Source organism: Engystomops pustulosus, chromosome 1 (genome assembly GCF_040894005.1).
Source record: "Engystomops pustulosus chromosome 1, aEngPut4.maternal, whole genome shotgun sequence".
Taxonomy (NCBI): Eukaryota; Metazoa; Chordata; class Amphibia; order Anura; family Leptodactylidae; genus Engystomops; species Engystomops pustulosus.
Window position 1 is genome coordinate 65,555,355 of NC_092411.1, and position 25,210 is coordinate 65,580,564.

The 25,210-nt window shown below is 40.7% G+C and overlaps 1 protein-coding gene across 2 annotated transcripts in view; it reads right to left on the reverse strand.

Annotated features, from left to right (window-relative positions):
* The window catches only part of RNFT2 (ring finger protein, transmembrane 2), a 61,847-nt gene that overhangs the window by 19,060 nt on the left and 17,577 nt on the right, over positions 1-25,210 (reverse strand). For both annotated transcript variants that reach the window (XR_011854256.1, XM_072142631.1), the window contains exons 4-6: positions 24,072-24,148; positions 23,494-23,594; positions 14,772-14,925 (exon numbers count right to left, since the gene is read on the reverse strand). Coding sequence is in view for 1 of the 2 variants with exons in the window: in XM_072142631.1 (XP_071998732.1) it covers positions 14,772-14,925; positions 23,494-23,594; positions 24,072-24,148 (332 nt within the window). In the remaining variant the exon portion in view is untranslated. The remainder of the gene's footprint in view (positions 1-14,771; positions 14,926-23,493; positions 23,595-24,071; positions 24,149-25,210) is intronic.

Below are 25,210 nucleotides of genomic sequence, written 5' to 3' on the forward strand. Positions count from 1 at the left end.
CTTTTTACAGGATTTATTTTTCTCTCTATAATCCTGTAATGCCTCATCGCTACCTTCACGTTTTAGCACCTTAAACGCCTTATCTTTTTCGCTTATTGCTTTCCTTACAAGAGTATTTAGCCACATTGGCTGTTTCTTGTTCCTCTTATGCTTTTTCCCATAAGGTATGCGTTTCTCACAGGACTTTTTCAGAATATATGAGAAAAAGTCCCATTTTTTGGGGGGGAGGGGGTTGTCTTTGAGAACATTATCCCAGTCTATGCCTTTAAGGTCTTCCCTTAGTTGCTGAAAATTTGCCCTCCTGAAGTTTAGAGTGTTGGTTGCCCCTTCACTAACGTTCTTAGAAAAGCGTAATACAAAATCAATGATATTATGATCACTATTTCCCAGGTTCCCCCCAACCTGTAGTTTTGATACCCTATCAGGTCTGTTGGTTAGGATAAGGTCCAGCAGTGCCCCCCCTCTTGTTGGCTCCAGGACTAGTTGCGACAGGCAATTGCCTTTTGTTGTTGACAAGAACCTGCTGCCTTTGAAGGACCTGCAGGTTTCTGCCCCCCAGTCAATATCTGGGTAATGGAAGTCCCCCACGATAAGTACTTCACCATGCTTTGAAGCCGCATCCATTTCACTTATCAGCATTTCCTCTGCTGCCTCCATTATATTTGGAGCCTTATAACAAACCCCTAGTAATATTTTATTATTCTTTTTCCCTCCCCTTATCTCCACCCATAGGGACTCCACATTTGCGTTACTGATGTCATCTCGCAGGACGGGCTTGAGGCAAGAATTCACATATAAACAAACCCCTCCCCCTTTTTTATTTACACTATCCTTTCTAAAAAGACTATAACCATCTATAGTAACAGCCCAGTCATAACTACTGTCCAGCCATGTCTCGCTGATACCCACTATATCATATTTCCACTACAACATCAAGAGTTCCAGTTCCTCCATTTTGTTTGTGAGGCTTCTGGCATTTGTGTACATACACTTTATATGGTTTTCCCTGTCCGTATTCCTTTTGTTCTTATTCCCCAATCTCATTCCAGCCCCCCTTCCTCCCCCATGGACTAAGACTCTTCCCAGCTCTCTATCTACACTGTCTATTTGCCCTGCACAAGTGTAGTTGCCCTCCCCCCAGGTCTCTAGTTTAAACACTCCTCCAACTTTCTAGCCATTTTTCTCATAAAACAGCTGCACCCTCCCCATTGAGGTGCAGCCCATCCCAACTGTAGAGCCTGTAGCCGACAGAAAAGTCAGCCAAGTTCTTCATGAACCCAAAACCCTCCTTCCTACACCAACTTTTGAGCCACTTATTTACCTCCCTGATCTCCCGCTGCCTTTCTGGTGTGGCACGTGGTACAGGTAGTATTTTGGAGAAAATTACCTTTACCGTTCCTCACCAGCCCCTCCCAGTAATCTGTCAACCCGATCCGCAACATGCCGAACCCGAGCACCCGGCAAACAACACACTGTTTGGTATGCACTTTTGTCAGATTGCCCTGTGTGTTCCCCTAATAATCGAATCTCCCACTACCAACACCTGTCTGACCTTGCCTGTGCTCCCATTACCCTTCTTACTGGAGCAGACAGTCCCCTGGTTGCTAGAGGCCACGTCTTGCTGCAGCATTGCTACCCCAGAGCTGATATCCCCCTCATCCGCCAGCCTGGCAAACTTATTGGGGTGCACCAGATCAGGACTAGACTCTCTACAACTCTTCCCTCTACCCCGCCTTCTACATGTTACCCAACTAGCTGCCCCCTCACTCTGCACCTCCATACTTCCCTCCCCACACCCATCTTCCCCAGAGAGTTTGTGCTCCAGGAGCAGCAAACTTCGCTCTATATTGTCAATTGCCAGCAGCCTTGAAACTTGCTCATTTAGATCCAGAATCTGGGCTTCCAAATGAGCAATTTTCACACATCCCACACAGCAGTATTCCCCCTCGAACGGCTGTTCAAGGAAAGCATACATGGCACAGGATGTACACTGTGTAGCAATGCCACTTATGGAGTCCATTGTTCTAATGGGGAATACAATAGAAATATGCACAGAAAGAAGAATTTACAGTCAAAGTAACACAAAATACAGCAGTTACCTGCTAAAGTCCCTCAAACTTAAGTCCCTTAAGCGTAAGTCACACTTATAACACTGCACACACTCCGGATCAATGCACACTCGCCACCAAGCTCACACACTCGCTTTTCTGATGCTTCTTCAAAGATCATGTGCCACAAAAATCTGCAGAGCTCACTGGGTTCAGAAACAACTAGAAACCCAATCCAAATGTCAGAAATGTCATATTTCTCTGTACCAACACTCCAGCGATATAACTATTTGTGATATAACTATTTGAAGTAGGCTACTACTTGTCTGTGTAAAAACAATTTCCCATAAATGTACACATGTTGCGTTAACTTTCCTTGGAGACGACCACCAACGCACTCTGCCAGCAATGACCACGCATGCACTATTGAATCATTCATTACCACAGGACGGCTGTGGGACATGTAGTAACTCCTGGCCATTTCATATCCCCAAAAAAAAAAAAAAGGTTTCTTTGTGCAATCACTCCAGCAGCGGTGGTCATAAAAAGAATATACAGGTTGTTAATTAAAAAAATTTATTTACAGGCAGTCCCCGGGTTACGTACAAAATAGATTTGTTCTTAAGTTGAATTTGTATGCAAGTCAGAACTAGATATTTTATAATTGTAACCTCAGACAGAATTTATTTTGGTCTCTGTGAATATTGGATTATAAAAATGTTGGGTTGTCATAAGAACCAGGATTACTAATAAAGCTTCATTACAGACACCATTTATAACTCCTACAGCTGATTATTGTAGCCTAGGGCTAAAGTACAGTGAATTACCAAACTCCAGAGGTCCGTTTGCAACTAGGGGTCGTCTGTAAGTAGGGCGTTCTTAAGTAGGGGACCGCCTGTATATGATAGATGAATGAAATTAAATGTGAATGCCCAGGTGAGAATACCCCTTTAAGCTACAGAGAGAACGGTGGTTCTGATGGGTTGCTATGTCAGGTAGGGAGAGCAATGTATTTCTTATTTCTGACTGCAAGTAAATTTGGGCATGATGGCTTCTCAGAACACTGCTCTGCTCTAAATGAATGTCTATTGTTCCTTTCTCTACCATAGTTATCCTCTCAGATGTTATGGTTGAGGGAGTTATTTGGGTGGCATGACATTACAATCCCTTTAACACCCCGCCAGAGGCATGACCATTTAGACTCAATAGGCTTCAATCACCTTAAAGCCCTAAAGTAAAAATAAATAAACATTTAAATAAACTTTTACAGCACATGTAAACATTTACAAAAATGAAAATCCATAAACATTTAAATTTACCATAAAATGAAGCAGAGATAAACCTGGGACACCGTATAGATCCAGGCACCGTGAATGTGGTCATTTTCTTATATTTGTTGGTACCCATGGCCTCCCTCCTTTTAAAATCAACTTTTACAAGTATGGTAAGGAGCTTGATAGGCTACCCTAAGCCCTCTGTGGCTTTACAGGCTGTTACACTGACTCACCCTTATCCCCCTGCTCCCTCAGCACTGAGAATAAAACAAGAAGTGCTCTCTGCACAATTACTGAGGAAGCCGCATAAGGGGGTTTAATAGGCCACGGATAACAGATGTAAGAATATAACAACAGTCTCAGTGCCTGGATCTATAATTAAGTGTCCCTGCTTTATCATGCTTGATTTTGATGGTAGATTTCTTTTAAGGTATTCCCACATTCAAAAACGCCTATGAATAATCTATTAGTATACAAAAAATTATTTGGCTACCTCCCACCCCCGTGTAGGGCCTCAAGTAATATCATAGATTGTGTAATGGATAAATCTGCCCATTGAAAGAAGCTGATTGGTCTGGGTCTCTTAGAGAAAGAGAATTATAATAATATAAAATCAATAAAATCAACATCACATAATATAATAAATAAAAACCTTATGTGCTATTGTACAAAATATGCCCTGTCTGTACATCATGACCCTGCGAATCTGAAGTATATTGTTACAAAAATCTGATATCATGCGATGGCCAGGAAAGTATTAGCAAGTCACAGATTGATTTATTTTACAAACTAGAAAAACTAGGAAATTATTTGAAAGACTGATGGTCATCATTCCCATCAGTGCAAATGAAGATGTACCAGTGGAAGCAATTGCTATGTAAACAAAATGTGGTCAGCTGGCAGCTCTGCTGAAGACTACTTATTAATCAAAACGTTGGCTAAGGGGACACCAAAATCACCATGCAGAAACCTGGAAGCGCTCAACCTTTAATCATCAAACAGCATCTGTGACTGTACTCAGCTCTCAGCTAGTGGCACCCAATAAGTTGGTATTGTGATCGAGTGCCGACCAGATGTGTTTGTGTGGCTAAAATGAATGTACCTCTATTATTTTGCTACTAAATTGTCTGCTTAGTAATTCAATGAGCCATTTCCTCATGGTGTGAAAAACCCCTCTGTGTTCCAAGGAGCTGGGGCATTGAGCACCATGAACCCACGGCCAACTGAAAAGATCAATGTCCGCATGTGGGTTACCAGCTGCAGATAAGGTTGTCATTTCCCATTGTTCTCTATGCCGAAAAATAGAACCTGGAAACAATGTGATTCTGAAAATATATAAACCACTGCTGTGTATGGGTGGAGGACAAATGTGCAGTAATAAACTTAAATATGTCCCATAAGACAAAATACATGCGGATAGTTACTGAAAAATGAGCCTAAATAGGCAAGGTACATGCTGGGTAATAGCTCATGGAAGCAGCTTTCAGCTCCATATCAGTTTAGCAACTACAAGTCACTGTACGTCCTGCCAACCAGGGCAATGCATGGCATTATTGCCATTAGTGACAATTTCTATGGGGATGGTAGTGTAATCTGAATTTAGTAAAAGAATACAAATTTATTTTTTATGTAAAAAAGAAAATCATGAGGGGAACTGAAAAACGTATCTGTTAAAATAACCATTGCTATTCCAATGTATGATCCCCATTGGACTCTGTTTTCTGATAAATTAGGCCGCATTCAAATTGCGTTTAGTGCCTCCGGTGTAGGGACACGTCGGGAGGATTATGGTCATATATACTGAAAGTGGGAGGAGGAGTGAACAAGTTCAGAGTGTTTCCACCAGTAATGTCACTGTCCTTCTATCACTTATCACTAGCATTTTCCTATGTGTACGCTTAGCGGAGGCTGGGGAAGGATGCAGTACTTTGCATTCGTCCCCCATTGCTCAGTGAATAGTCCGCAACCCACTTGTCAACGTAGCCAGTGACACCTCCATTTAAAACTATTGCTTCTACTAATTTCATGTGTAAAACTCCACACATTTGTACCACATTTCCCAAATACAGAAGGAAATATCCAAACCTCAATTGTTGCCTACCACAAGTCCCAAGAAGCCCAATCTTAGGATAAGTGCTAAGAGTATACATTGCCCACTAGGCAGCCGTCACTACTGTCACTGCTTAAGTGCTTTAATATGGTCATCAATTTCATTGCTTATCTGCAATAACCTGCATCCAGAACTACAGTGATAGCAGCTGTAGTCCTGGCACCATTGTCCATGGTTCATCCTGGAGCTAATCGATGTGGGTTCTGGACAGATCCCCACTGATCTGATAGGTTAGAATGGGTCATTGTCATCAATAACCAAGCAAACCCCTTTATCATAAAAAGAGGACTTGCCTTTTATTCTGTCCTTTGCAAGTTGTAAGTTATGCATATATTTTCTGCAAAGAAACACATAAAAACTATTTAAAAAAAAGATGAATTTTCATCATCTGAAGGACATCACTTTGTAAAAATCCATGGATCATTAAACAACTCATACGAACGCATACATTCATTTCTATTGTCCTTAGCCAGTGTAAGGACAAATGCAACTTGTCAGAAGATGAAGTAGCGTCCCAACTTAAAAAAAAAAAAAAAAAAAGAAAATTAAAAAGAAAAAAATATATATATTTTTTCTGTTATAGGTGTTATTATTATAAGATTGTGGAGGTATTCTTTTACATGTTATATGACATCAAACTAGAAACAAAAAGAAACAAAAGAATATGGCAGTTCTCTATTTAACAAGTATGTGTGCTCTGTACGGTGATTATCACGTTTATATGTTTTCTCATTATTAACAGATGTAGATGCAGAGTTGGAGTTGAATTATTACAATGCGGCGGTGGGTTTACTAATAGCCCTATGTGAGTCCACAAATGATATTAATTACTAATAGGTTAAAGGGGTTGTCCACTTTCAGCAAATAATTGATATGGTTTGTGGAAGGAAAAGTTATACAATTTTCCAAAATACTTTCGGTATCAACTCCTCACGGTTTTCTAGATCTCTGCTTGCTGTCCTGCTATAAAAGCTTCTGTGTTTACTTCCAGTGGATAGAATCCTGTCCATGGTCACACAGGTGCACAGCTTGTTAGTATAACAGAGCTATGTGATATAACGAGCCGTGCAGCTGTGTGACCATGGGCAGATTTCTATCCCCTGAAAGTAAACATGAAAGCTTCCTATACAAGGACAGCAAGCAGAGATCTAGAAAACTGTGAGGAATTGATACGGAAAGTATATTGGAAACTTTCATAACTTTTCCTTACACAAACCATATCCATTACTTGCTGAAGGTGGACAACCCCTTTAAGCTTAACTAAATGTGGTAAATCTGTGGCAATGACACGTTGCCTTGAGCCATGTTATACTACAGTACAAACCGTGTTATTTGTACAGATCATTACTACTACCAATTAAGAATTTACTACATTGTAGAAAGTAAATTAAATGAAGCAGACTACAAAAACTTTGCATCAAATTGTAAATGTTCTAAAGTGCAATATTAAAAGAAATCCAGAAATGAATGGCAGTATGTTAGTTATCTGATATGGCGCACTGTGGAGAGTTAATAAAAGCCTCCCATTATAGTTGCTCAGTCCGACGCTGATTTCATCGGAAAAAGATGAATCCTTCATGTGAGACAAAGCCTTGGTGAGAATCTGGGGTGCCTTTCCTTCCGATCATCCACTAGCTGGATGACAAGGATTAATGACTGCTCCCATTTGTCGGTAGATGGTGGTGGGGGTTGCGGAGCGACTCTCAACCTTTTTCGATGAAGCAATTTATCTCAGGAGAGATCATTCCTGTCTGTTCAGCTTTAGCATATTAATTCTCTCCAAAAACAAAAAAAGATGCTAAAGAAAGGGAGAAAGGAGGGGGAGCTTAGCTTGGAGCAGGGCCAGGGACAAATGAAGAGCTGCCTGGCTGCATTCCTTGTGTGCCAAAAGTTAATTGATCTGCCGGTGGCACTTGTCTGCCAATGATAAGCTGGGAATTGGGAACCAATGAAAACTTACACTGACTGAACTTCACAGGGGCCAGGCCTACTTACAAGACAAAAGGTTATTACTATCTGAAGCACAACCTACATAAAATGTTCAGAAAGTGTCCAGACAACAAGAGATAGATGTTACATGGCAAACTATGCAAACTCTCTGCAAGCAAAATGGTATTTTATTTATTATTTAATTTTCTATAAATGCAATTTGACACTTTAATAAAAAGACTGCCCCTGACACAAAGACAAACAGGAGTAGGACCAATCGGCTTATGAAAGGGGCTTATGCACGGGCAATGGAATCCACTGTCATTAGCCCTAAGAAAGAAAGTCCCTAAAACATGATTGTGGGCATGAAGCCTTTACCTTACAAGTGGGACCTTCACAAGAAACCATTGTAAATCCACCATGTGTCACAAACCAAATACCTAATGGGACCTGCAATAGTCCAATTACTTCTGACGGCCAGAAGACGTTTCCGTCTCCTGATTTTTGAGGGCCATAGAGATCAGATACTTTGATGTCATAGGTTAAGTTTTAACAAAATGACATATTGGGATGTGTTCAGGTCTTCCCGATGACTGATAGTGGCCAATTATGGGGGATGAAACACAAATTGTATGGATATGACAACAGAGATCTCATTGTCTACCATTCCTGTACAACGTCAATGAATCCATGTCTGACCAACTTGGAGAAGGGATCAGTTAAAAGCCTACGGTGTGTATTTTCATGCAGCTTAAAACGGGTTTGCCTATGAAAGAAAGGTCTCACGTTTTAATCCCCTAGTGATGTTTACCCAATAAAGATAATTTTAACCCCCTTTACAATTTTACTTGTTTTAGCTTCTGTTAGCGATGGTCAGTGTAAAATTCCTGCATGTGGGCAAGGACTCTCTAACCAGACACATTAGGATCCATCTAGTGCTGTGAGATGCTGTATACTGACAATGAGTTTAGAGTATTAGGGTCCAGGTTTATCTACACTTTCATTTAGCTTCTGAACATTCTACTTGTATCTGACACATGAAATAAATCGGAGATGAGAGATTATCAAATCCATGAGATGGATATAAAACACAATGACACACTCTAGCTCTGCTACATCTCATCTATCACACACAGTCTACTCTCATAATCCTCCTTTCCCTACTATGAAGATCTTACCTATCTGCATCTTGTAGAGTAAGTCTGTGCATGCTGCTGCTTCCCGGGAGAAAGGGGGGATGGGGGGGGGGGTGTAGACAGCACACTGCATCATGCAGACAGAGAAGCAGAGGTGTAACTAGGAGAGCTTGGGCCCCATAGCGGATTTCTGCATGGGGCCCCCCTGTACAGACATGATTATAAAATCACATGCATTTACGCAATCATATATACAAACATTTATATATTATACACACACTGGGGCACATTTACTAAGAACAGTGCAGTGTGTACTATGTGCAGTTACCTGTTTAGGGGGTGTCAGATTCAGGATTTCTGGCGTACGTTCTTCATGAATCTGGCGCCCACTGCACTGCCCTGACAGAAAGCACCACTTTTTTGGTGCACCTTTAACATGGGACGTGCAACACAATTCTTTTGAACTCTGTATGACTGAGCTCCCCTTCCGTAAGAAATTAGTGTCCCATGAACACTAGTGCAGCCGGGCCACAAAAAGGGTCGCATGCAACTCAAATGTGGTGCAGACACTTCTTAAATACCTGTGCAAACTCTGAGAAAAGTGGCGCACAACCCTTAGTAAATGTGCCCCAGTGTGTGTATAATATATAATTGTGTGTGTATATGAATGCGTAAATGCATGTGATTTTATAATGTGTGTATATATTTTTGAAGGGGAAGGGGAGGCCATGCAGTAATCCACATAAATACAGTATATACAACATATCCACACACATACACACACACACGCATACCGGCATATACACACACACGCATATACACACACATACACACGCATACCGGCATATACACACGCATACCGGCATATACACACACATACACACGCATACCGGCATATACACACGCATACCGGCATATACACACACACATACATATGCATACCGGCATATACACACACACATACACATGCATACCGGCATATATACCCACATACATACCGGTACATATACCCACATACATACAGGCATATATACCCACATACATAAAGGCATATATACCCACATACACATGTATACCAGCATATATACACACACACACACACACACACACATGTATACCGGCATATATACACACACACACACACACACACACACACACACACACATGTATACCGGCATATATACACACACACACACACACACACATGTATACACACACATACACATACATACAGGCATATATACACACACATACACATACATACAGGCATATATACACACATACATACAGGCATATATACACACATACATACAGGCATATATACATATATACACATACATATATGTAGATCACACAAAATAGATAGATCTAGATATACAAAAAGTTACTTGGTGTGTTGACTTGGACGGGCGGGAGTTTGGGGATCCATATCGCCCGGCGGCAGCTGTGTTGGGGTAGGGAGGATTCCGGGTAGTTCCTTCATCAGGCTGACGAGAGGGCGGGCCGCGGGCGGATGGAATTGCTGAAGAGCGCTGGCGGCAGCGTTGGCCGTGAGGAAGGGCAGGATTCTGTTCCTCGTGGCGGGAGAAATTTGTGGGCGGGTGAGAGTGATCGGCGGTCCGTACAGGTGGGCGGACATGATCAGCACAGGAGGCGGGGCCCGATTACAGTGTGTGGAGTGGGGCGCCTGTTAGTGCTGTGCTGTATCGGTCATCACGGAGATGACGGCACTCACTGTTAAATTCTCCGCCGTCCATCCCGGGCCCCTGAGATGCCCGGGCCCCGTAGCAACCGCTATGGCTGCTACGGCAGTTGTTATGCCACTGCAGAGAAGCTAATCATGAGAAGAATTTGCCCTGCTTGACCAGATTAGATCTTGGGGAAACCAAAATTGTATACACCAGGACTGATAGAGACAGGTTGGAATTATATCTGTAATATGCTGGAATTAGAGAATGTGTTACTTTGTTATCCTGAGTATATTTAAGAATCTTGTATTTGTGGGAATACCCCTTTAACTATGCAGGCACCATCCTTACCGGGTGCTGTGAGGGCACTTGAGGCTAAAAGTATTGACGCTTAAGATGGATTATGCTCATTTTAAGGACGGATACTGAGCTAGATTTTATTTTACAAAACCATTTTAAACAAAGTAAACTAAGACATATACATGTAAGCGTTAATTATGATTAAGGCGTTAAGCTGACCTACTTTAGTGGCACCGCAAAGCTTGTTAGGAACATGTATATTTAGGTCAGAGTACAGGGTATTATTAATTCTGTTTTGCATCTATTATGCTAACAGATCTCCCCAAAAGAAGACAAATGTAAGAAGGAAAGAAGTCTGTAGTTACTTTTCTGCCATATCTTTCCCATAATCCTATTAACGGTGTCCTCCACAGGGTAGACATAATTATACTTATGGACGCTTTACTCAGCCAGTCACATGGCCCCTCCATACACAGTGCTACCAAAAGATGCCCTATAAATAGTGCTTGACACTTTTCCTCCCATATACAGTGCTCCTCATATACATAGTAGTCCATATTTCCCCATACAAAGTGCATGCCAATAGTTAGCCACCATAAATACAGACCACAGTCCCTTCATGTAAAATACTTGCCTGCTCAAAGATCCTCTCAAGGTCTACATTGGCAAGAGGCAACATTATTAATGTTGGCATCTACTGGTAGGAATGATTATTTCTTCTCTGCTAGAAAGAAGACATTGTTTGTGTGGTCCCAATGGGTCTCTGGCTCATGGAACACTTTGGGATTCGCAGAGATAGTGAAGCACACAGTGGACACATCAGTTTTATTAGAAGAATGACTTTGAGACAAGGTGTTCTGGCTCACACTGCACATGGAGTAAGGAATATGGACAATGTGAATACAGCTTTCTTAGATAACAAAAGAACGGATCCATCATTCATATCTAGCAATTATTAGTCTCACATCTGTCAACTAAAGGGGAACTGGTTGACCAAGAGTAACTCCTGACTAATCCATGATGGCAAATGTCTAAGGACATCAAGATTGAATTGGTAGATTTTAAATTAAATCCGTCACCATGATTTTACTACTCAAACTAATTGCTAAGTTACCTTATAATTTTATATTTATTTTCCATCTGCTCCTTCCATAACAAAACTTCACTTTAGAAATTTGCAAATGAGGCCGAAGTGCTTTGACAGAGCCATTAGGGGGTGGGCCTCCACATCTCGCTGGACTTGGGAGTGACATAGCTGAAGGGGGAAGGATCAGAGAAGGTGCTGGGCGGTGGCAGTGCAGCAGGGGGCATCGTTTCTGCTGTGGAGCTGGAGTCCTGAGGTTTTCTGCTAATGCCCGTGAAGGAAAATGTGATGTTTCAGACCCCTGAAGGCTACGCAAGGTCAATTAACCGTCTTTTTTATAGACGCTCTACCACCTGTGGGGTTTATGACACTTCTAGCTTTAACTCAATTAGGCTATGTGGGATGAGGCTGGAGGGAAGTGGGGGATTTGAGTAGTAGAAGGCCCCCCTCCCCTTGGCCATATTTATCAAAGCCCCCAAAACTCTTAAGCCTCATGTACATATTTCTATACAGGCGGTCTCTGACTTACATACGACCCCTAGTTACAAACGGACCTCTGGATGTTGGTAATGTATAGTATTTCTGTATTTTAGCCCCAGGTTACAATAAACATCTATAACAGTTATCAATGGTGCCTGTAATCAAGATTTATTATTAATCCTGGTTCTTATGACAATCCAACATTTTTAAAATCCAATTGTCACAGAGACCAAAAAAATTTTGACTGGGGTTACAATAATAAAGTATACGGTTCCGTCTTACATACAAACTCAACTTAAGAATAAACCTACAGAACCTATCTTGTATGTAACCCGGGGACTGCCTGTAGTTAACTTTTGGTATGAAAGGAGCAGCTGGAAAATAAAAAACTAAGGTATATGTGTCACGTGTGGGCAAAGCCCTATGTAACATGTCAGTTAGTGATGTATAAGCTTTATGGAAAAGGCATTATTATTAAAGTCCCAGAAGACAACTTTATCGTTCATTGGCGACTTGTGCGGAAACATCAGATTCTACTACATGGTAACTATTAAAAAATGTTTACTTATAACAGCCAATAAGTCGAAAAGTCTTTCACTAAGAGAAGTGAAATAGGCCATGGGCTAGACAACATCTCTATAGCACACTAGTAGCTCTGACTACTTGGCTCCTTATTTCTGCTTTGCTCACCTTTATCTTATGTAAGAGGTCAATGTGCTGCTGATAGTACACTCCATTCAATAACAAAGCACTTAGCTGGTTTGTAAAGAGGGCCATATCAGCTTGCATTACGTGGTGGTCAGCTACAGCAATACTAATGTCCAACCTGCAGGAGCCGTGTATTGATTATTCCATGCCATGAGGTAATGTAACTAGCTTTTCTATTTATTCATGTGTTCATACTTTCATTACTCCATTACATGTATACCATCTGCTTTACATTAGTGGCTGTCTTTTTACAGCACTTTGGCAGAAAGTCTATTTTTCGATAAAATTGAAAAAAAACAAAAAACATGGAGATTGTAAATGCAGGACATGTACCTAGCGCCCATAAAGGCTGCTGCCAATCCTACAGACTGCTGCCTTAATGCTCCTTATAAAGTCAAATTTACAGTATAAACTTGTCTATGGCTTTATACTGATCCTCCTTACACTTACTATATGCTACATGCCATTTGCACGTGATATTAGAGGACATATTATCAGTATAATCACTAAAACCTAAAGGGGACTTTTAACTCTGCTCTTGTCTTTGTTTTAGCTTATGTTCCCTATACTACAAAAGTGGTCGCTTGTTTTTCTTTAGACAAAGGAGAAATCTGCATAATACATTAATCTCTTGCTTACCATCTATCATCGCTTTACTTGGCAGCTTTGTCACTTACAAACCTAGTGATGATAGGAGACAACCCCTACAAGAGCTGCAATCATGGCCTTTTCCTATTCTCTAAAAAAAATTCTAACAGTTTTTTTTTTCAGAATTTACTTTTAGAGCTAAGGGGGAGATTTATCAGAAGTGTCTTAGAGCAGAATTGTTCTAATTGCTCATAGCAACAAATTTGAGATCAGCTTAAATTTTCCCAAAGCGGTTTATAAAATTAAAACTGAGATGTGATTGGTTTCCATGGGCAACTAGAATATTTTTATCTCAGACACTTCTGATAAATCTACCCCAATATGTTTTTTAGAATTTCGTGATTGAATAGAGAGGAAATGGTGCAAGTGACACTCCTGTTTATGAAACTCCTATACTAATGAAGGAAGAAAGATACATATACATGGGCAGACACCTTTCCAATCATATAGCTAGATGCCTTTGTCCCCAGAGTGATGGCCCCAACTCTGGGGACAGGTGCAGTGCCTAGGAGACAGTCCCAAAAAATGGAAACGCCAGAAATGTCCTACATTGGATCTGAAGTGCAAATACATTTAGAAATTCATTATCCAATACAATTCGCGGTTACTTTATCCTTTACCATCCTGGGGATGATATGCAAATACAAATGTAGCAGGCATACATTTTTACTGCCATAAAGTAGCTTCATGCAAATAGTTTTGTGTGCTACACTATACTACACTACACTATACTAAAGAGGTATTGAAAGGACCCCACAGATCACGGTCTACACTACACTACACTACACTACACTATACTAAAGAGGTATTGAAAGGACCCCACAGATCACGGTCTACACTACACTACACTATACTAAAGAGGTATTGAAAGGACCCCACAGATCACGGTCTACACTACACTATACTAAAGAGGTATTGAAAGGACCCCACAGATCACGGTCTACACTACACTACACTACACTACACTAAAGAGGTATTGAAAGGACCCCACAGATCACGGTCTACACTACACTATACTAAAGAGGTATTGAAAGGACCCCACAGATCACGGTCTACACTACACTACACTACACTATACTAAAGAGGTATTGAAAGGACCCCACAGATCACGGTCAGAGATAGCCGAGTGCTGCGCTCATCTATTTACTGCACTCCCATAGACAGTGAATCCCTGCTGTTCCCCTTTCTTGTAATCGGTGGGTAACCCAAAGGTCAAACCCAAACTTATCAGAATGGTATCCGTAGTGGATAGGGAATGAAAGTTATTCTGGGGACAATCCTGCCTTTAAGATAGCGGCTACTACACATGTACATTACATTGGTATCATGAAGATGGTAAACCATAAAGGTGTATGTGTTGAGTTACCTTAGATTTCACAGCTATCACAATTCTAGGAAGAGCGAGAATAAGACACTTCAGAGACACCGTGATGTATTTCAGTACAAAGTCCGAGATCCCGACTATCCATATGAGCTCGAAGAAATCCATGGCCTCTAAATTAGGCTTCAGAAAGATGAGGCTGAATGAAAAAAATCAAAAACATTCACGTGTGAAAGATACATTCTGAAAAGGATTTTAATTCTGAAAATGAAGCAACAATTAATGGTGAAAGGAATCCATGGAGTCAGGAAAGTTTAGAGGGAAGGCAGAAGTTGCATGTCCCCAAATGCCTTAGCTTACACCGCTTGACATCATCCACAAATAAGCCAATTAGAGCAATCCAACGCTAGAACGCTGGCCCCCGGGGATTTGTTGCCTCTGCAAATTGCCCATTACTTCGATACCTGTAATCAGCATTGTTGTAAAGATTAAACTCTCCTATCTGACAGGATTTAGTCTCAGGTATAGTGCACACTACACGGTACAATAACCTGTCAGATGAGACAATGAAATTGCCTTCATCAGTTTCATGGCTCCGATATTAAACTAAAGGGATGAGAAGCGCTAAGGAGACAGCTAAATAAACTGTCGGCATGTGAAGCGGAACAAAACATAATGGATGTTCAATAAGTTAATAATGGCCAATCTTATCCTTGCCCCTCACAAGGAATACAAAATATACCTACATTATAACTTTAAGTGGTAAACACAGCTGTCACATGGCTTGTTCATAAAAGATCTGCATGTAACTAGTGTAAGAGTCTGTGCAATCTGTGGCCAAACCATACATATCTGTATGGAGCCCTTGTGGTGGATTCCATCACATCTGACTGTAAAAGTGCAGAAAGCGGCAATACCCTCCCCGTCACACAGCAGACACTATTATAAGTCAATGAGGTCATCTGGACGTGATTGGTGCTGTGCTATCAGCCCAGCACTTGTGGAAGATGTGAAGAGAGAAGAATGTTAAAATATGAGAAACGTGGTCATTGAGCTCTCTCTGCTCATTGGTCACTTCTGAACATCAGAGTTGAAGTTTAAATCATAGATTGGTGGTCAATAATAAGACGCAAAGATCACGAGTGAGAATGATTAAATCAACTTGTTTCATGCATGAGCAGCATATAACTGACAAAGGTCCGGAAGATCCTGCACTGCTGCTGTCCTGCAGATTGGGTGAGGCGCTGACAAAGAATTTTACCTGATCTCCGAGAGAGTAGAGCCTCCACACTGCTCTCTCTCTCCAGGATCCAGAGTGATGTCAGAAGCATGTGACCAATCAGGATTCCTGCATCACTGCTAAGTCCTTAAAGAGAACCTGACATTGAAATGAATCCACCCAAAATATATACTTAATTAAAAATTGTGGTTAAAAAGCATTGCCCTTATCCCTTAATTGTTCACTTCCATGGCTTCATGGATGTAGCGGGGCTGTGTGTGTCAGTGAATGGATGTAGCAGGGCTGTATGTGCTGTGTTTGTGTCTGACGAACAGGGAATTTTTAATTTATGATAAATAGATTTTAAAGTTCCTTTGTCTGTCCTCTGCATATGATATATGCGCATAAGCTGACATTAATAATACACTGCAATACATTGTGATGTCATAATGTTTTACGGTGATGCTCAATACAAAACAACGGGGAGGTAGGTATCAAAGCACACCAAACAAGGCTTTACTGATAGTAGCTCACATATAACAACAGACATATTAAAGTACATATATAGGTAGCATAAAAACCAGGCAGTAGTGATAAGTGGTATTGCTTTTTTTAAGGAGTTGTCCCAACGTAGCAAGTTAGGCACAATTTTGTGGATAGGGCCTAGTTTGCTGATCATAAGAACGGGGATCCGATGTACCCCTGCTCAGCGAGATGACTACAGCAGGCGGTTGCGCATTTGCTGGCTGCCCAGTTTATCTTTATGAAGCTGACAGAGTTTGCCGAGTGCGACGCTCGCCTTTCTCTCTCAGCTCCATAGAACGGGACACCCCAAGCATGCGTGACCGGCTGCTCCTGACATTTCAGGGTGCAAAGGGGTACATCTGACCCCCATTCTTGTGATCTGTGGGGGTCCCATCACCGAGACCCTCACTGATTAGCAAGTTAGGCACTTTTCTGTGGACAGGGCCTAACTTGCTACGATGGGACAACCCCTTTAAATTTGGGTCCTGGTTTTGGGAGAGTCCTGCACGACCAAGACATATTACCTTCTGTGCAGGCAGTCCGGCAAATTGATGCTTCTGTCTACTAGCCAGGAGTGTGATAATGTTCTGCTGTAATGTCATTATGGTACACTGTGAGGTCATAATATTAAATTGAGATGCCAAAGGGTTAAATTGTGAGGTCATAATGCTCCATTGTGAGGTCATAGGGTCCCAGTGGGATGTAAAAGGAATACATTGTTATGTCAAGGTTTCCATTGTGATGGTATAACATTCCATTGTGATGTCAAACTGTTCCATTGAGAGGTTATAGGGCTCTATTGTGATTTCATAATGTCAAAGGCTCCACTGTGACGTCAAAATGTTCCATGGTGAGGTCATAAGGTACAATTTTGATGTTATAATGTCTTATTGTGAGAACAAAGGGTTCATTAATGATATTAAAATATCCTATTGTGATGTCACATAATTATGTGAGGACATAACGTTCCATTATGATGTCATAAAGTTCCATTGTAGTGTCATAATATCCCATTATGATGTCATAGTATATCATTATGATGTCATAGGGATCCATTGTTATCAGGAAAGTTTTGATCTCCCACATGCAAGCTTTCATAGGTTTCACCAGATACTTCAGCAATATAAAAGATCAATAAGAGATAATCCTATCATCATACTTGCAGCAGTGCTTAGAAAGTTTCACAAACTGGGGTTATCGTTGCTAGCTATACATGAGCACCCTAAGCAGATGTCTTCCTTGGGGTCAAGGAAAAGTGGGAGGTGGACTTCTGGAAATTTTGGATTCCCAGTCGGGGGAGGTGCTTAGTACTGCTTGACCAGGAAAACAGGGCTGTGGAGTAGCAGTCCATTTTGGTCGTGTTAGAGTAAGGGAAATTGAGGAGTTGGAGAAGGAAGTTTGGCTTACCAACCTCACAGCTATGATTTTCAGCACTTAAGGTGGATCAGTAGGAGTCACCAGAATGTATTATGCAGCTGCTGGGTTCTCTATGTCCACTTTAAGCCTGTATACAGTTTACCATTATAAAGCCAATGCAGACAAAGAGTAATCACCAAGCTGCCACTGACTTTGCTTTGAACAAACCAAGTGATCTCCCAGAGCGAGCATCTTGACACTTTGTCCCAATTACAAGATAGCAACGGTAGAAAAATGACCTTCACTGAGCCCTGAACAATCTGTCCAACCTGATGTGACAGGCATGTTCTTAATCTTACTCTAATGATCTTTGACTTGCAGCTCATCCTTCACTATACTCTATTCTTCCAAACTAGGACATGCCTTTAAAAAGTTTGCAAAACAAAAAATAAATAAAATAAATGAAAACAGTAATAAATAGGTAAATAAATACTACTAACAAACAATAAAATAAAAACAAAACTGAAAATACTCACACGCCACACATGGCAAAGTGAAAACCTAAAATATAAAAGTGATAAATTAAATAAAACATAGGACACAAAAGAAAAGAAAACTATTTTATATATGTATAAAATTAAAATGCATGTGTTTTTGCATGTTTACCATGAGTATGGCTGGTTTGAATCTGTTTTTCTTAATTTCTGGAAGTGTAAGCGTCTGTATTAACATTTTCATAGCAGTTTAATGGACATCTACCCCCAGGATCAATGATTGTAAACCAAGCACACAGTTTCTTATGCCCTGGTTTTTAAGAAAAAAAAGGCTTTACAAATTATGCAAATGAGTCTGATGGGCTATAGGTTCCATTAACGCCTATAGGCTCATTTGCATAATTTGAAAAAGCTAATAGAAGAGCAGATCTTGCCACAGGGGGCACACACCAGAATGTACGTGTGCTTGGTTTACAATGGACCAAGAACAGTCTAAGAACACACTGTGTGAACGCACCCTTGGTGCTGGAAACAACGGTCCCAATTATCAGCATATTCAGACTGTGTTTGCATGCTATACCTCAATTGTGTTTAGAAACACAATTCAAGGCCAGTGGGGTGGAGCTTCTCCCAGATTTAGCCAGTAAACAATGTTCATTACCAATTGCAAACGTTTTGGTCTAAAGGCATCTGTGACTCTATTGTCTCCCTTCTTAGCTGCCGCGATAAAACAGGGGTTAAACTGCCCGACAAGCAGAGATCTCCCTGCTGAGTACAGGCAGTCCCCGGGTTACGTACAGGATAGGTTCTGTAGGTTTGTTCTTAATTTGAATTTGTATGTAAGTCGGAACTGTATACTTTATAATTGTAACCTCAGGGCTAAAGTACAGTAAATTACCAACATCTAGTTATCTGTTTGTCACTAGGGGTCGTATGTAAGTCGGGTGTTCTTAAGTAGGGGACCGCCAGTACATGCAACGGGAACTGGGTTGTAAGTAACAACCGGTCTCCTGCTGCAGATCACCGGCATTGCCTTTGTGATCAGTAGGATGATATAGATTATCCTAATTCAGCAACAGACTGCTAATTAAGACGATCTATATCGTCCTTTGCGGTTAAGCAGTTAAACGCATTGATTGGGAGAAACTCCTCCCCGCTAGAATTGAACTTAATTCAAATGCACTGTGTGAACAAGGGTCCTAGAGATTTATTGTAAGGCCATGTTTACACATTGCATTTACATTGCGTTTTGAACGCATTACAATAGCTGAGGAAAGAGGATTTACCTTATTACATTACTGTTGACGTGTGCGATTACAAAACACAATGTTAACAACATTAACTGTTGTGTTCTGCAAATTTTAATATACTGAAAAATCAACAAACTAATTGTGAAACCTTATGATACAATAACTACAACGATTTGTGTAACTATATGAGACTGAATCCATAGATTTGAAATTGTGTTTTGAAATACAATAAGGCTTGCGTTTCAGTGGGAACACAAAATCGAAAAAAAGCAACGTATGCATGCAACCTAAAGATTTTGCCGGTGTTATTACGGTTATTTTGCCTGTAAAGCAATTCTCCAGCTGCCTCAGGTTTGAAGGAAGCCTTTTCCAGTCGCATTCACACGTTCCGTGTGGTAAACATGGCAACCTCTTACAAAAACTCATCCAAAAGCGCAATGTGTGAACGTGGCCTCCACCTCCTTCCACGGATACTTAGAATTTATGATCATGACTCAAGAAAAGTTCAAATCTTTCCTCTTAGCCTCTTTTGGATATATTTACCAATTTTGGTCATTGTCCTTTTGAAGGTACCACCATGTGTTACTGAGAACAAGCATTCTGACATTTTGCTGCATATTTCAGAATGCACTTATAGTATTGAAATTTCATTGTACCCAACAAGGACATTCAGAGGACATTCTCCCATACATGTTGTGAACTAGAGTGAAACCTCACTACAATGGATTACAGATGGAGTCAACTATAGCAAGGACTGCCTGGGTATCAAGACCCCCTTATATAAAGCACTCTCGTGGTACATGCCCCTACGGTCACATTATTTAGAGTCTCCTCTAGGGGTACCATTATTTCATTACTTAGATTTTGATAATTTTTTCAAATACAATTTAGTTGTTACCCAGAAACTAAAATTAATTGTCAGTTTCAAGTAGTTTCAGAGAACAAGGAGAGTTTTTCTTTAATTAACCAATTATCATGACACATGTCAGATTCAAAAAATAAAGTCTGGTCATAAAGGGGTTATAACTTCGGAACGCTTTAACATACAAGGCGCACCATCAATAAATGCCTGTTAAAACATCTAGGTTCATATGCAAGGCGCACCGGATTATAAGGCGCACCTGATTATAAGGATGAATGACCATCAGGTGGCAGACCTGTGCACAGTTCAAGGCAGCTGTTGTCTGTAAGTACGGTTCATATATAAGGCGCACTGGACTATAAAGAGCACCTTTGATTTTTGAGAAAAATCAAAGGATTTTTTGTGCGCCTTATAGTCCAAAAAATATGGTATATACTCAAGTATAAGCAAAGTTTTTCAGCACAAATTTTCCCCACTTGGCTTATACTCAGGTATATATAAAAAAAAAAAAATTAACTGAGTACTCACCATTCCGACACCACAGACAGCTCCTCTATCTTCATGCGCGTGGGCTCCAGGTCCGTGACATCTCTATGGGTGCACGTGAAGAAAGAAAAGGAACCGGCCACAGAGCTGGTGCGGACCTGGAGCCAGCGTCCACGTACATAAAGATAGAAGGCGAGGCCGCCGGAGCATCGGAATGGCAAGTACTCAGTTTATTTTTTTAACAGGCAGGCTATACACTGGCAGGCAAAATACACTTCAGGGGGCTGGCTGGCTATACACTACAGGGAGCACGCTGGCTATACACTACAGGGGGCGCTGTTAACAATGCATTTCCCACCCTAGGCTTATACTCCCAGTTTTTGGTGGTAAAATAAGGTACCTCGACTTATACTACAGTATATACGGTACATTAATTTAGGCCAAAAATGACACTTTTACAATGAATTTAATGGTGAAATGCTCTGCAAAGTTTGATGCCCAATTTCTCCTGAGTGTACGGATACCCCACATGTTGTGGTAAATTGCTGTATGGTAGCATGACCAGGTCTAGAATGAAAGCAGCGCCATTCCCAGCAGATCTGTAGTGTCACATTGTACAGGCTATAAAATTTACATTTTTTGGTAATTTGAATATGAGGGCTCATTATTTGTGGTTTGAGATACAATGCATAGATAATTCATTTTGGGGGTCTATAACTTATTCATGAGATTTAATTAACTATGTCATGGGGGACACAAACAAAATGATCAATTTTTATTGTGGATTTTTAGCACTTTTTTTTGCCTGCTCACTGTAAGGTAAAAATAATATTTTATATTTATTCTCTGGTTCACTACGATAATGGCGATACTTCATTTATATAGTTTTTCTTATCTTTGCTCAATTATACTAATAAAAAACAATATTCGAGAAAATTACATTTAGTATCGGAGACTTTTTAGAGGCATAACTTCCGTATTTTTCAGGTCAGGTTGAAGGCTTATTTTTTTGTGAAAAGAGTTGCTCTTTTCAGTCATATTATTTTAGGGCGCAAACATTTTTTGTTAGGGTATTTGATGAAAAATTCTATACTACAGGAAGTTTTCACATTTTTTTTGCTGTTCATTGTGTGGGTTCAATATTGCTTTAGATTTTTGTACAGAATAATACGAACACAGTGATAACAAATATGGAATTTTTTTGGCGTTTTATTTGTTTTATATGTAACTGAGGTCATTAGGGGACTTTTATTTATTTAAATATTATAAAAAAAAAAATTTCTACCTTTTTGACCTTTTAACCATGCTCAGTTGGTTACAGCTGGGTCCTGCCCGGAGGCAGAGCCCGGCGTGAAGAAGAGCAAGCAGCCTCGGGCCACATCCAGACCCTGGGGCTGCCGCAGGAAAGATTGGATCCCCTGGTAAGCTCACCTGGGGAGTCTGATCTACTGGGCATACACTTACACGTCACGGTCAAGTAAGAGTTAATTTTTCTGATCCCAGGTGTTCGTGCCGGTTTTGGGCTGTAATGCCACAGCCCGACACCTGAACTTACGGGACCTGATGTCCCTCAATCTTTTTTTGACACGCCGACGTAGAAAGGTGGAACATCATAAGAAGTACCCTTAACGGCCTATGTAAAAACCTGATATGGTCGTCATTAAGGGGTTAGCAAAACGATACCAACAATTTGTCTACATGTGTATTAAGAAATTGATAGAAGGCAGCACATTGTGTAAAAGAAAATACATTTCAGGTCTATTCTGGCATTATGATCCAGAAACAGCAGGGAATGAAAAGCAGTGATGTCCCATCACCAATGCAGTCAATTTCTGGTCTCAGCAGTAACATGCAGTGTCAGAATTGAGCTCAGCAATTCCATGCAGAAGTTAAAGGGGTTGTCCACTTTTAGTAAATAATTGATATGGTCTGACTAAGAAAAAGTTATAGAAATTTTCCAATATACTTTCTGTATTAATTGTCTAGATCTCTGCTTGCTGTCCTCTAAAAAAAGCTTCTATGTTTACTTTCAATGGAGACAAACCTGTCCCTGGTCATGTAACGGACACACAGGTGCACAAGCAGTTATTATCACAGAAAGTAATAAGAAACGTGGGATACTAACAGCTCATGCACCTACATGTCCTACATGTTCTATAGCAGAACAAGCAGAGATGAAGAGAACAATGAGGATTTGATACAGAAAGTATAATGGAAAATTGTATAATTTTTCCTTAAACAAACCATATCAATTACTTGCTGAAAGTGGACAACACCCTTAAGTGAAGCAACCAACATGTCATTACATGCGTTCTGGTAGACTGCAAGTGCTACAGTAGGAAACCTTAAAAAAAAGTCATGTTTTTCACCAAAATCACTTCATTTTCTTATTTTAAATAAATTCGACAAACCCTTCCATCAACAGTTTTTGCTGCCGTGGAATTGCTGCAAACATTGAGCAATGATTTCCCCCTGTGTACGTGACCAACTACCTGCATTAATCTGAAGGTATTATAATGTCATAAACTGTCAGTATTTTATTATTTAGTATAGTATTATCACTGGCAAAACTCACCTGTAATACAGCTGCTGGGACCGGAAGCTATAAAGGAGGTAAAGAGTGTTCCCCAGTAAAAACACCACAATCCAAAATACGGTCAAGACAGATCGCTTCTCCTGTTGGACAAAGGAAAGGATACAACTTAGTAGAGATTTTGTAAGTTTTACAAAATAACAAAAAGTCAGCTTTACTAGACCAGACATCTGCCCGATAACTGACCTGCATTGCTGGTGTATAAAAAAAAAAAACACAAAATGCACATAAAACTCTGTAGTAATAATAATAATAGTGCAAATATAGAGTGAAGAGACGAGAAATGAAAAGGTCATCTTTCTTATGAGGAAGTAACATGGGAGTTACTACCATATACGAGTCCTACGGACCGATGTACTCAGTGACCGCATTACACCACAACAGATGGCAGCTCTTACGTATATATATATATATATATATATATATATATATATATATATATATATATATTATGGCATCTTTTAGTTTTGTTAATTTCTGGTTAAGGGAATCTATTAATAGCCTCAGAAGTGAAGGTTCATCAGTTTTCCAATAGTCTATCCCAGAAAATATAACTGTACCTTTAGAGACACCTGGTGTTTGACAGAGGAATTAGCGTAGGCAAAAGTAGTGGCCATCCCAATGCACACAGCGATACCTGAAAAGGTACATAATTATAGGGTTAGTATATCAGTGGCTTTTACGACAAAAAGACAAGCAACACAATTAGACCAATTAGAATTAGACAACAAGAAGTTTCTACAAAGGATACAATTTGCTTAAAGAGGACCTATCACCAGATTTTGACCGACCAACTAACAATGCCTGCTGATAAAGGGCTAAATCACCTAAAATTAGCTGCTAGAGGCACTGTGCCCTTATTACAGATTTTCTGATATGCAAATTAGCATATATAGCCAGCCCACCCATGCCCCCAGTATATAGCCAGCAAGACCATGCCCCCAGTATTTAGCCAGCCCATGCTCCCAGTATATAGCCAGCTTGCCAATGCCCCCAATATATATTCAGCCAAGCCTGCCCCCAGTATTTAGCCAGCTAGGTCAGGGCCAGGGCGCCAGAGTGAGTACAGGGTTTTTTTCCCTTTAAATATACAGGCGGTCTACATTACAAGTATATAAAACTTTTAAAGGGAACATGTCACCAGGGACCTCATTTTCCCTAAAGACAGGTTGTAGGAGCCTATTACAGCTGCAGTGCCTTCACTAAGCATTTCTATTACAAAATAATTTTGTGTTTTAACTTATCTTGCATCATGACAGTCCCAGGGGTTGGGCTTTGGTTTAGATGCATTTTAAAAAACAACACATGACTTGTCTGTGCTGCAGACTCCTCAGCTCTCAGCCCCCATCTTTGTGCTTCTGTACAGCTCCTCCTGCCTGCTTCATCACAGAGCTTGCAGCCAGCTGAGCTGACATCAGTGCCGGAGGGAGCTGTACAGGAGCACAAAGGTGCGGGCTGAGAGCTGAGGAGTTTGCAACAGTGAGGAGACCCCCACAGATCACGAGAACGAGGGATCCTATGGGCCCCTCGTCACTCCCTGAGATGAGTAGAGCAGATGGCCACGCAAGTATGCCCTGCTCGAATCATCTCTATGGAGCTGATGTAGATTGCAGAGCGCTACGCTTTCAGGGGGCTCATCAAAGAGACCTCCACTGGTCATCAAGAAGGTCCTATCCTGTGGATAGGGCCTAACTTGTTT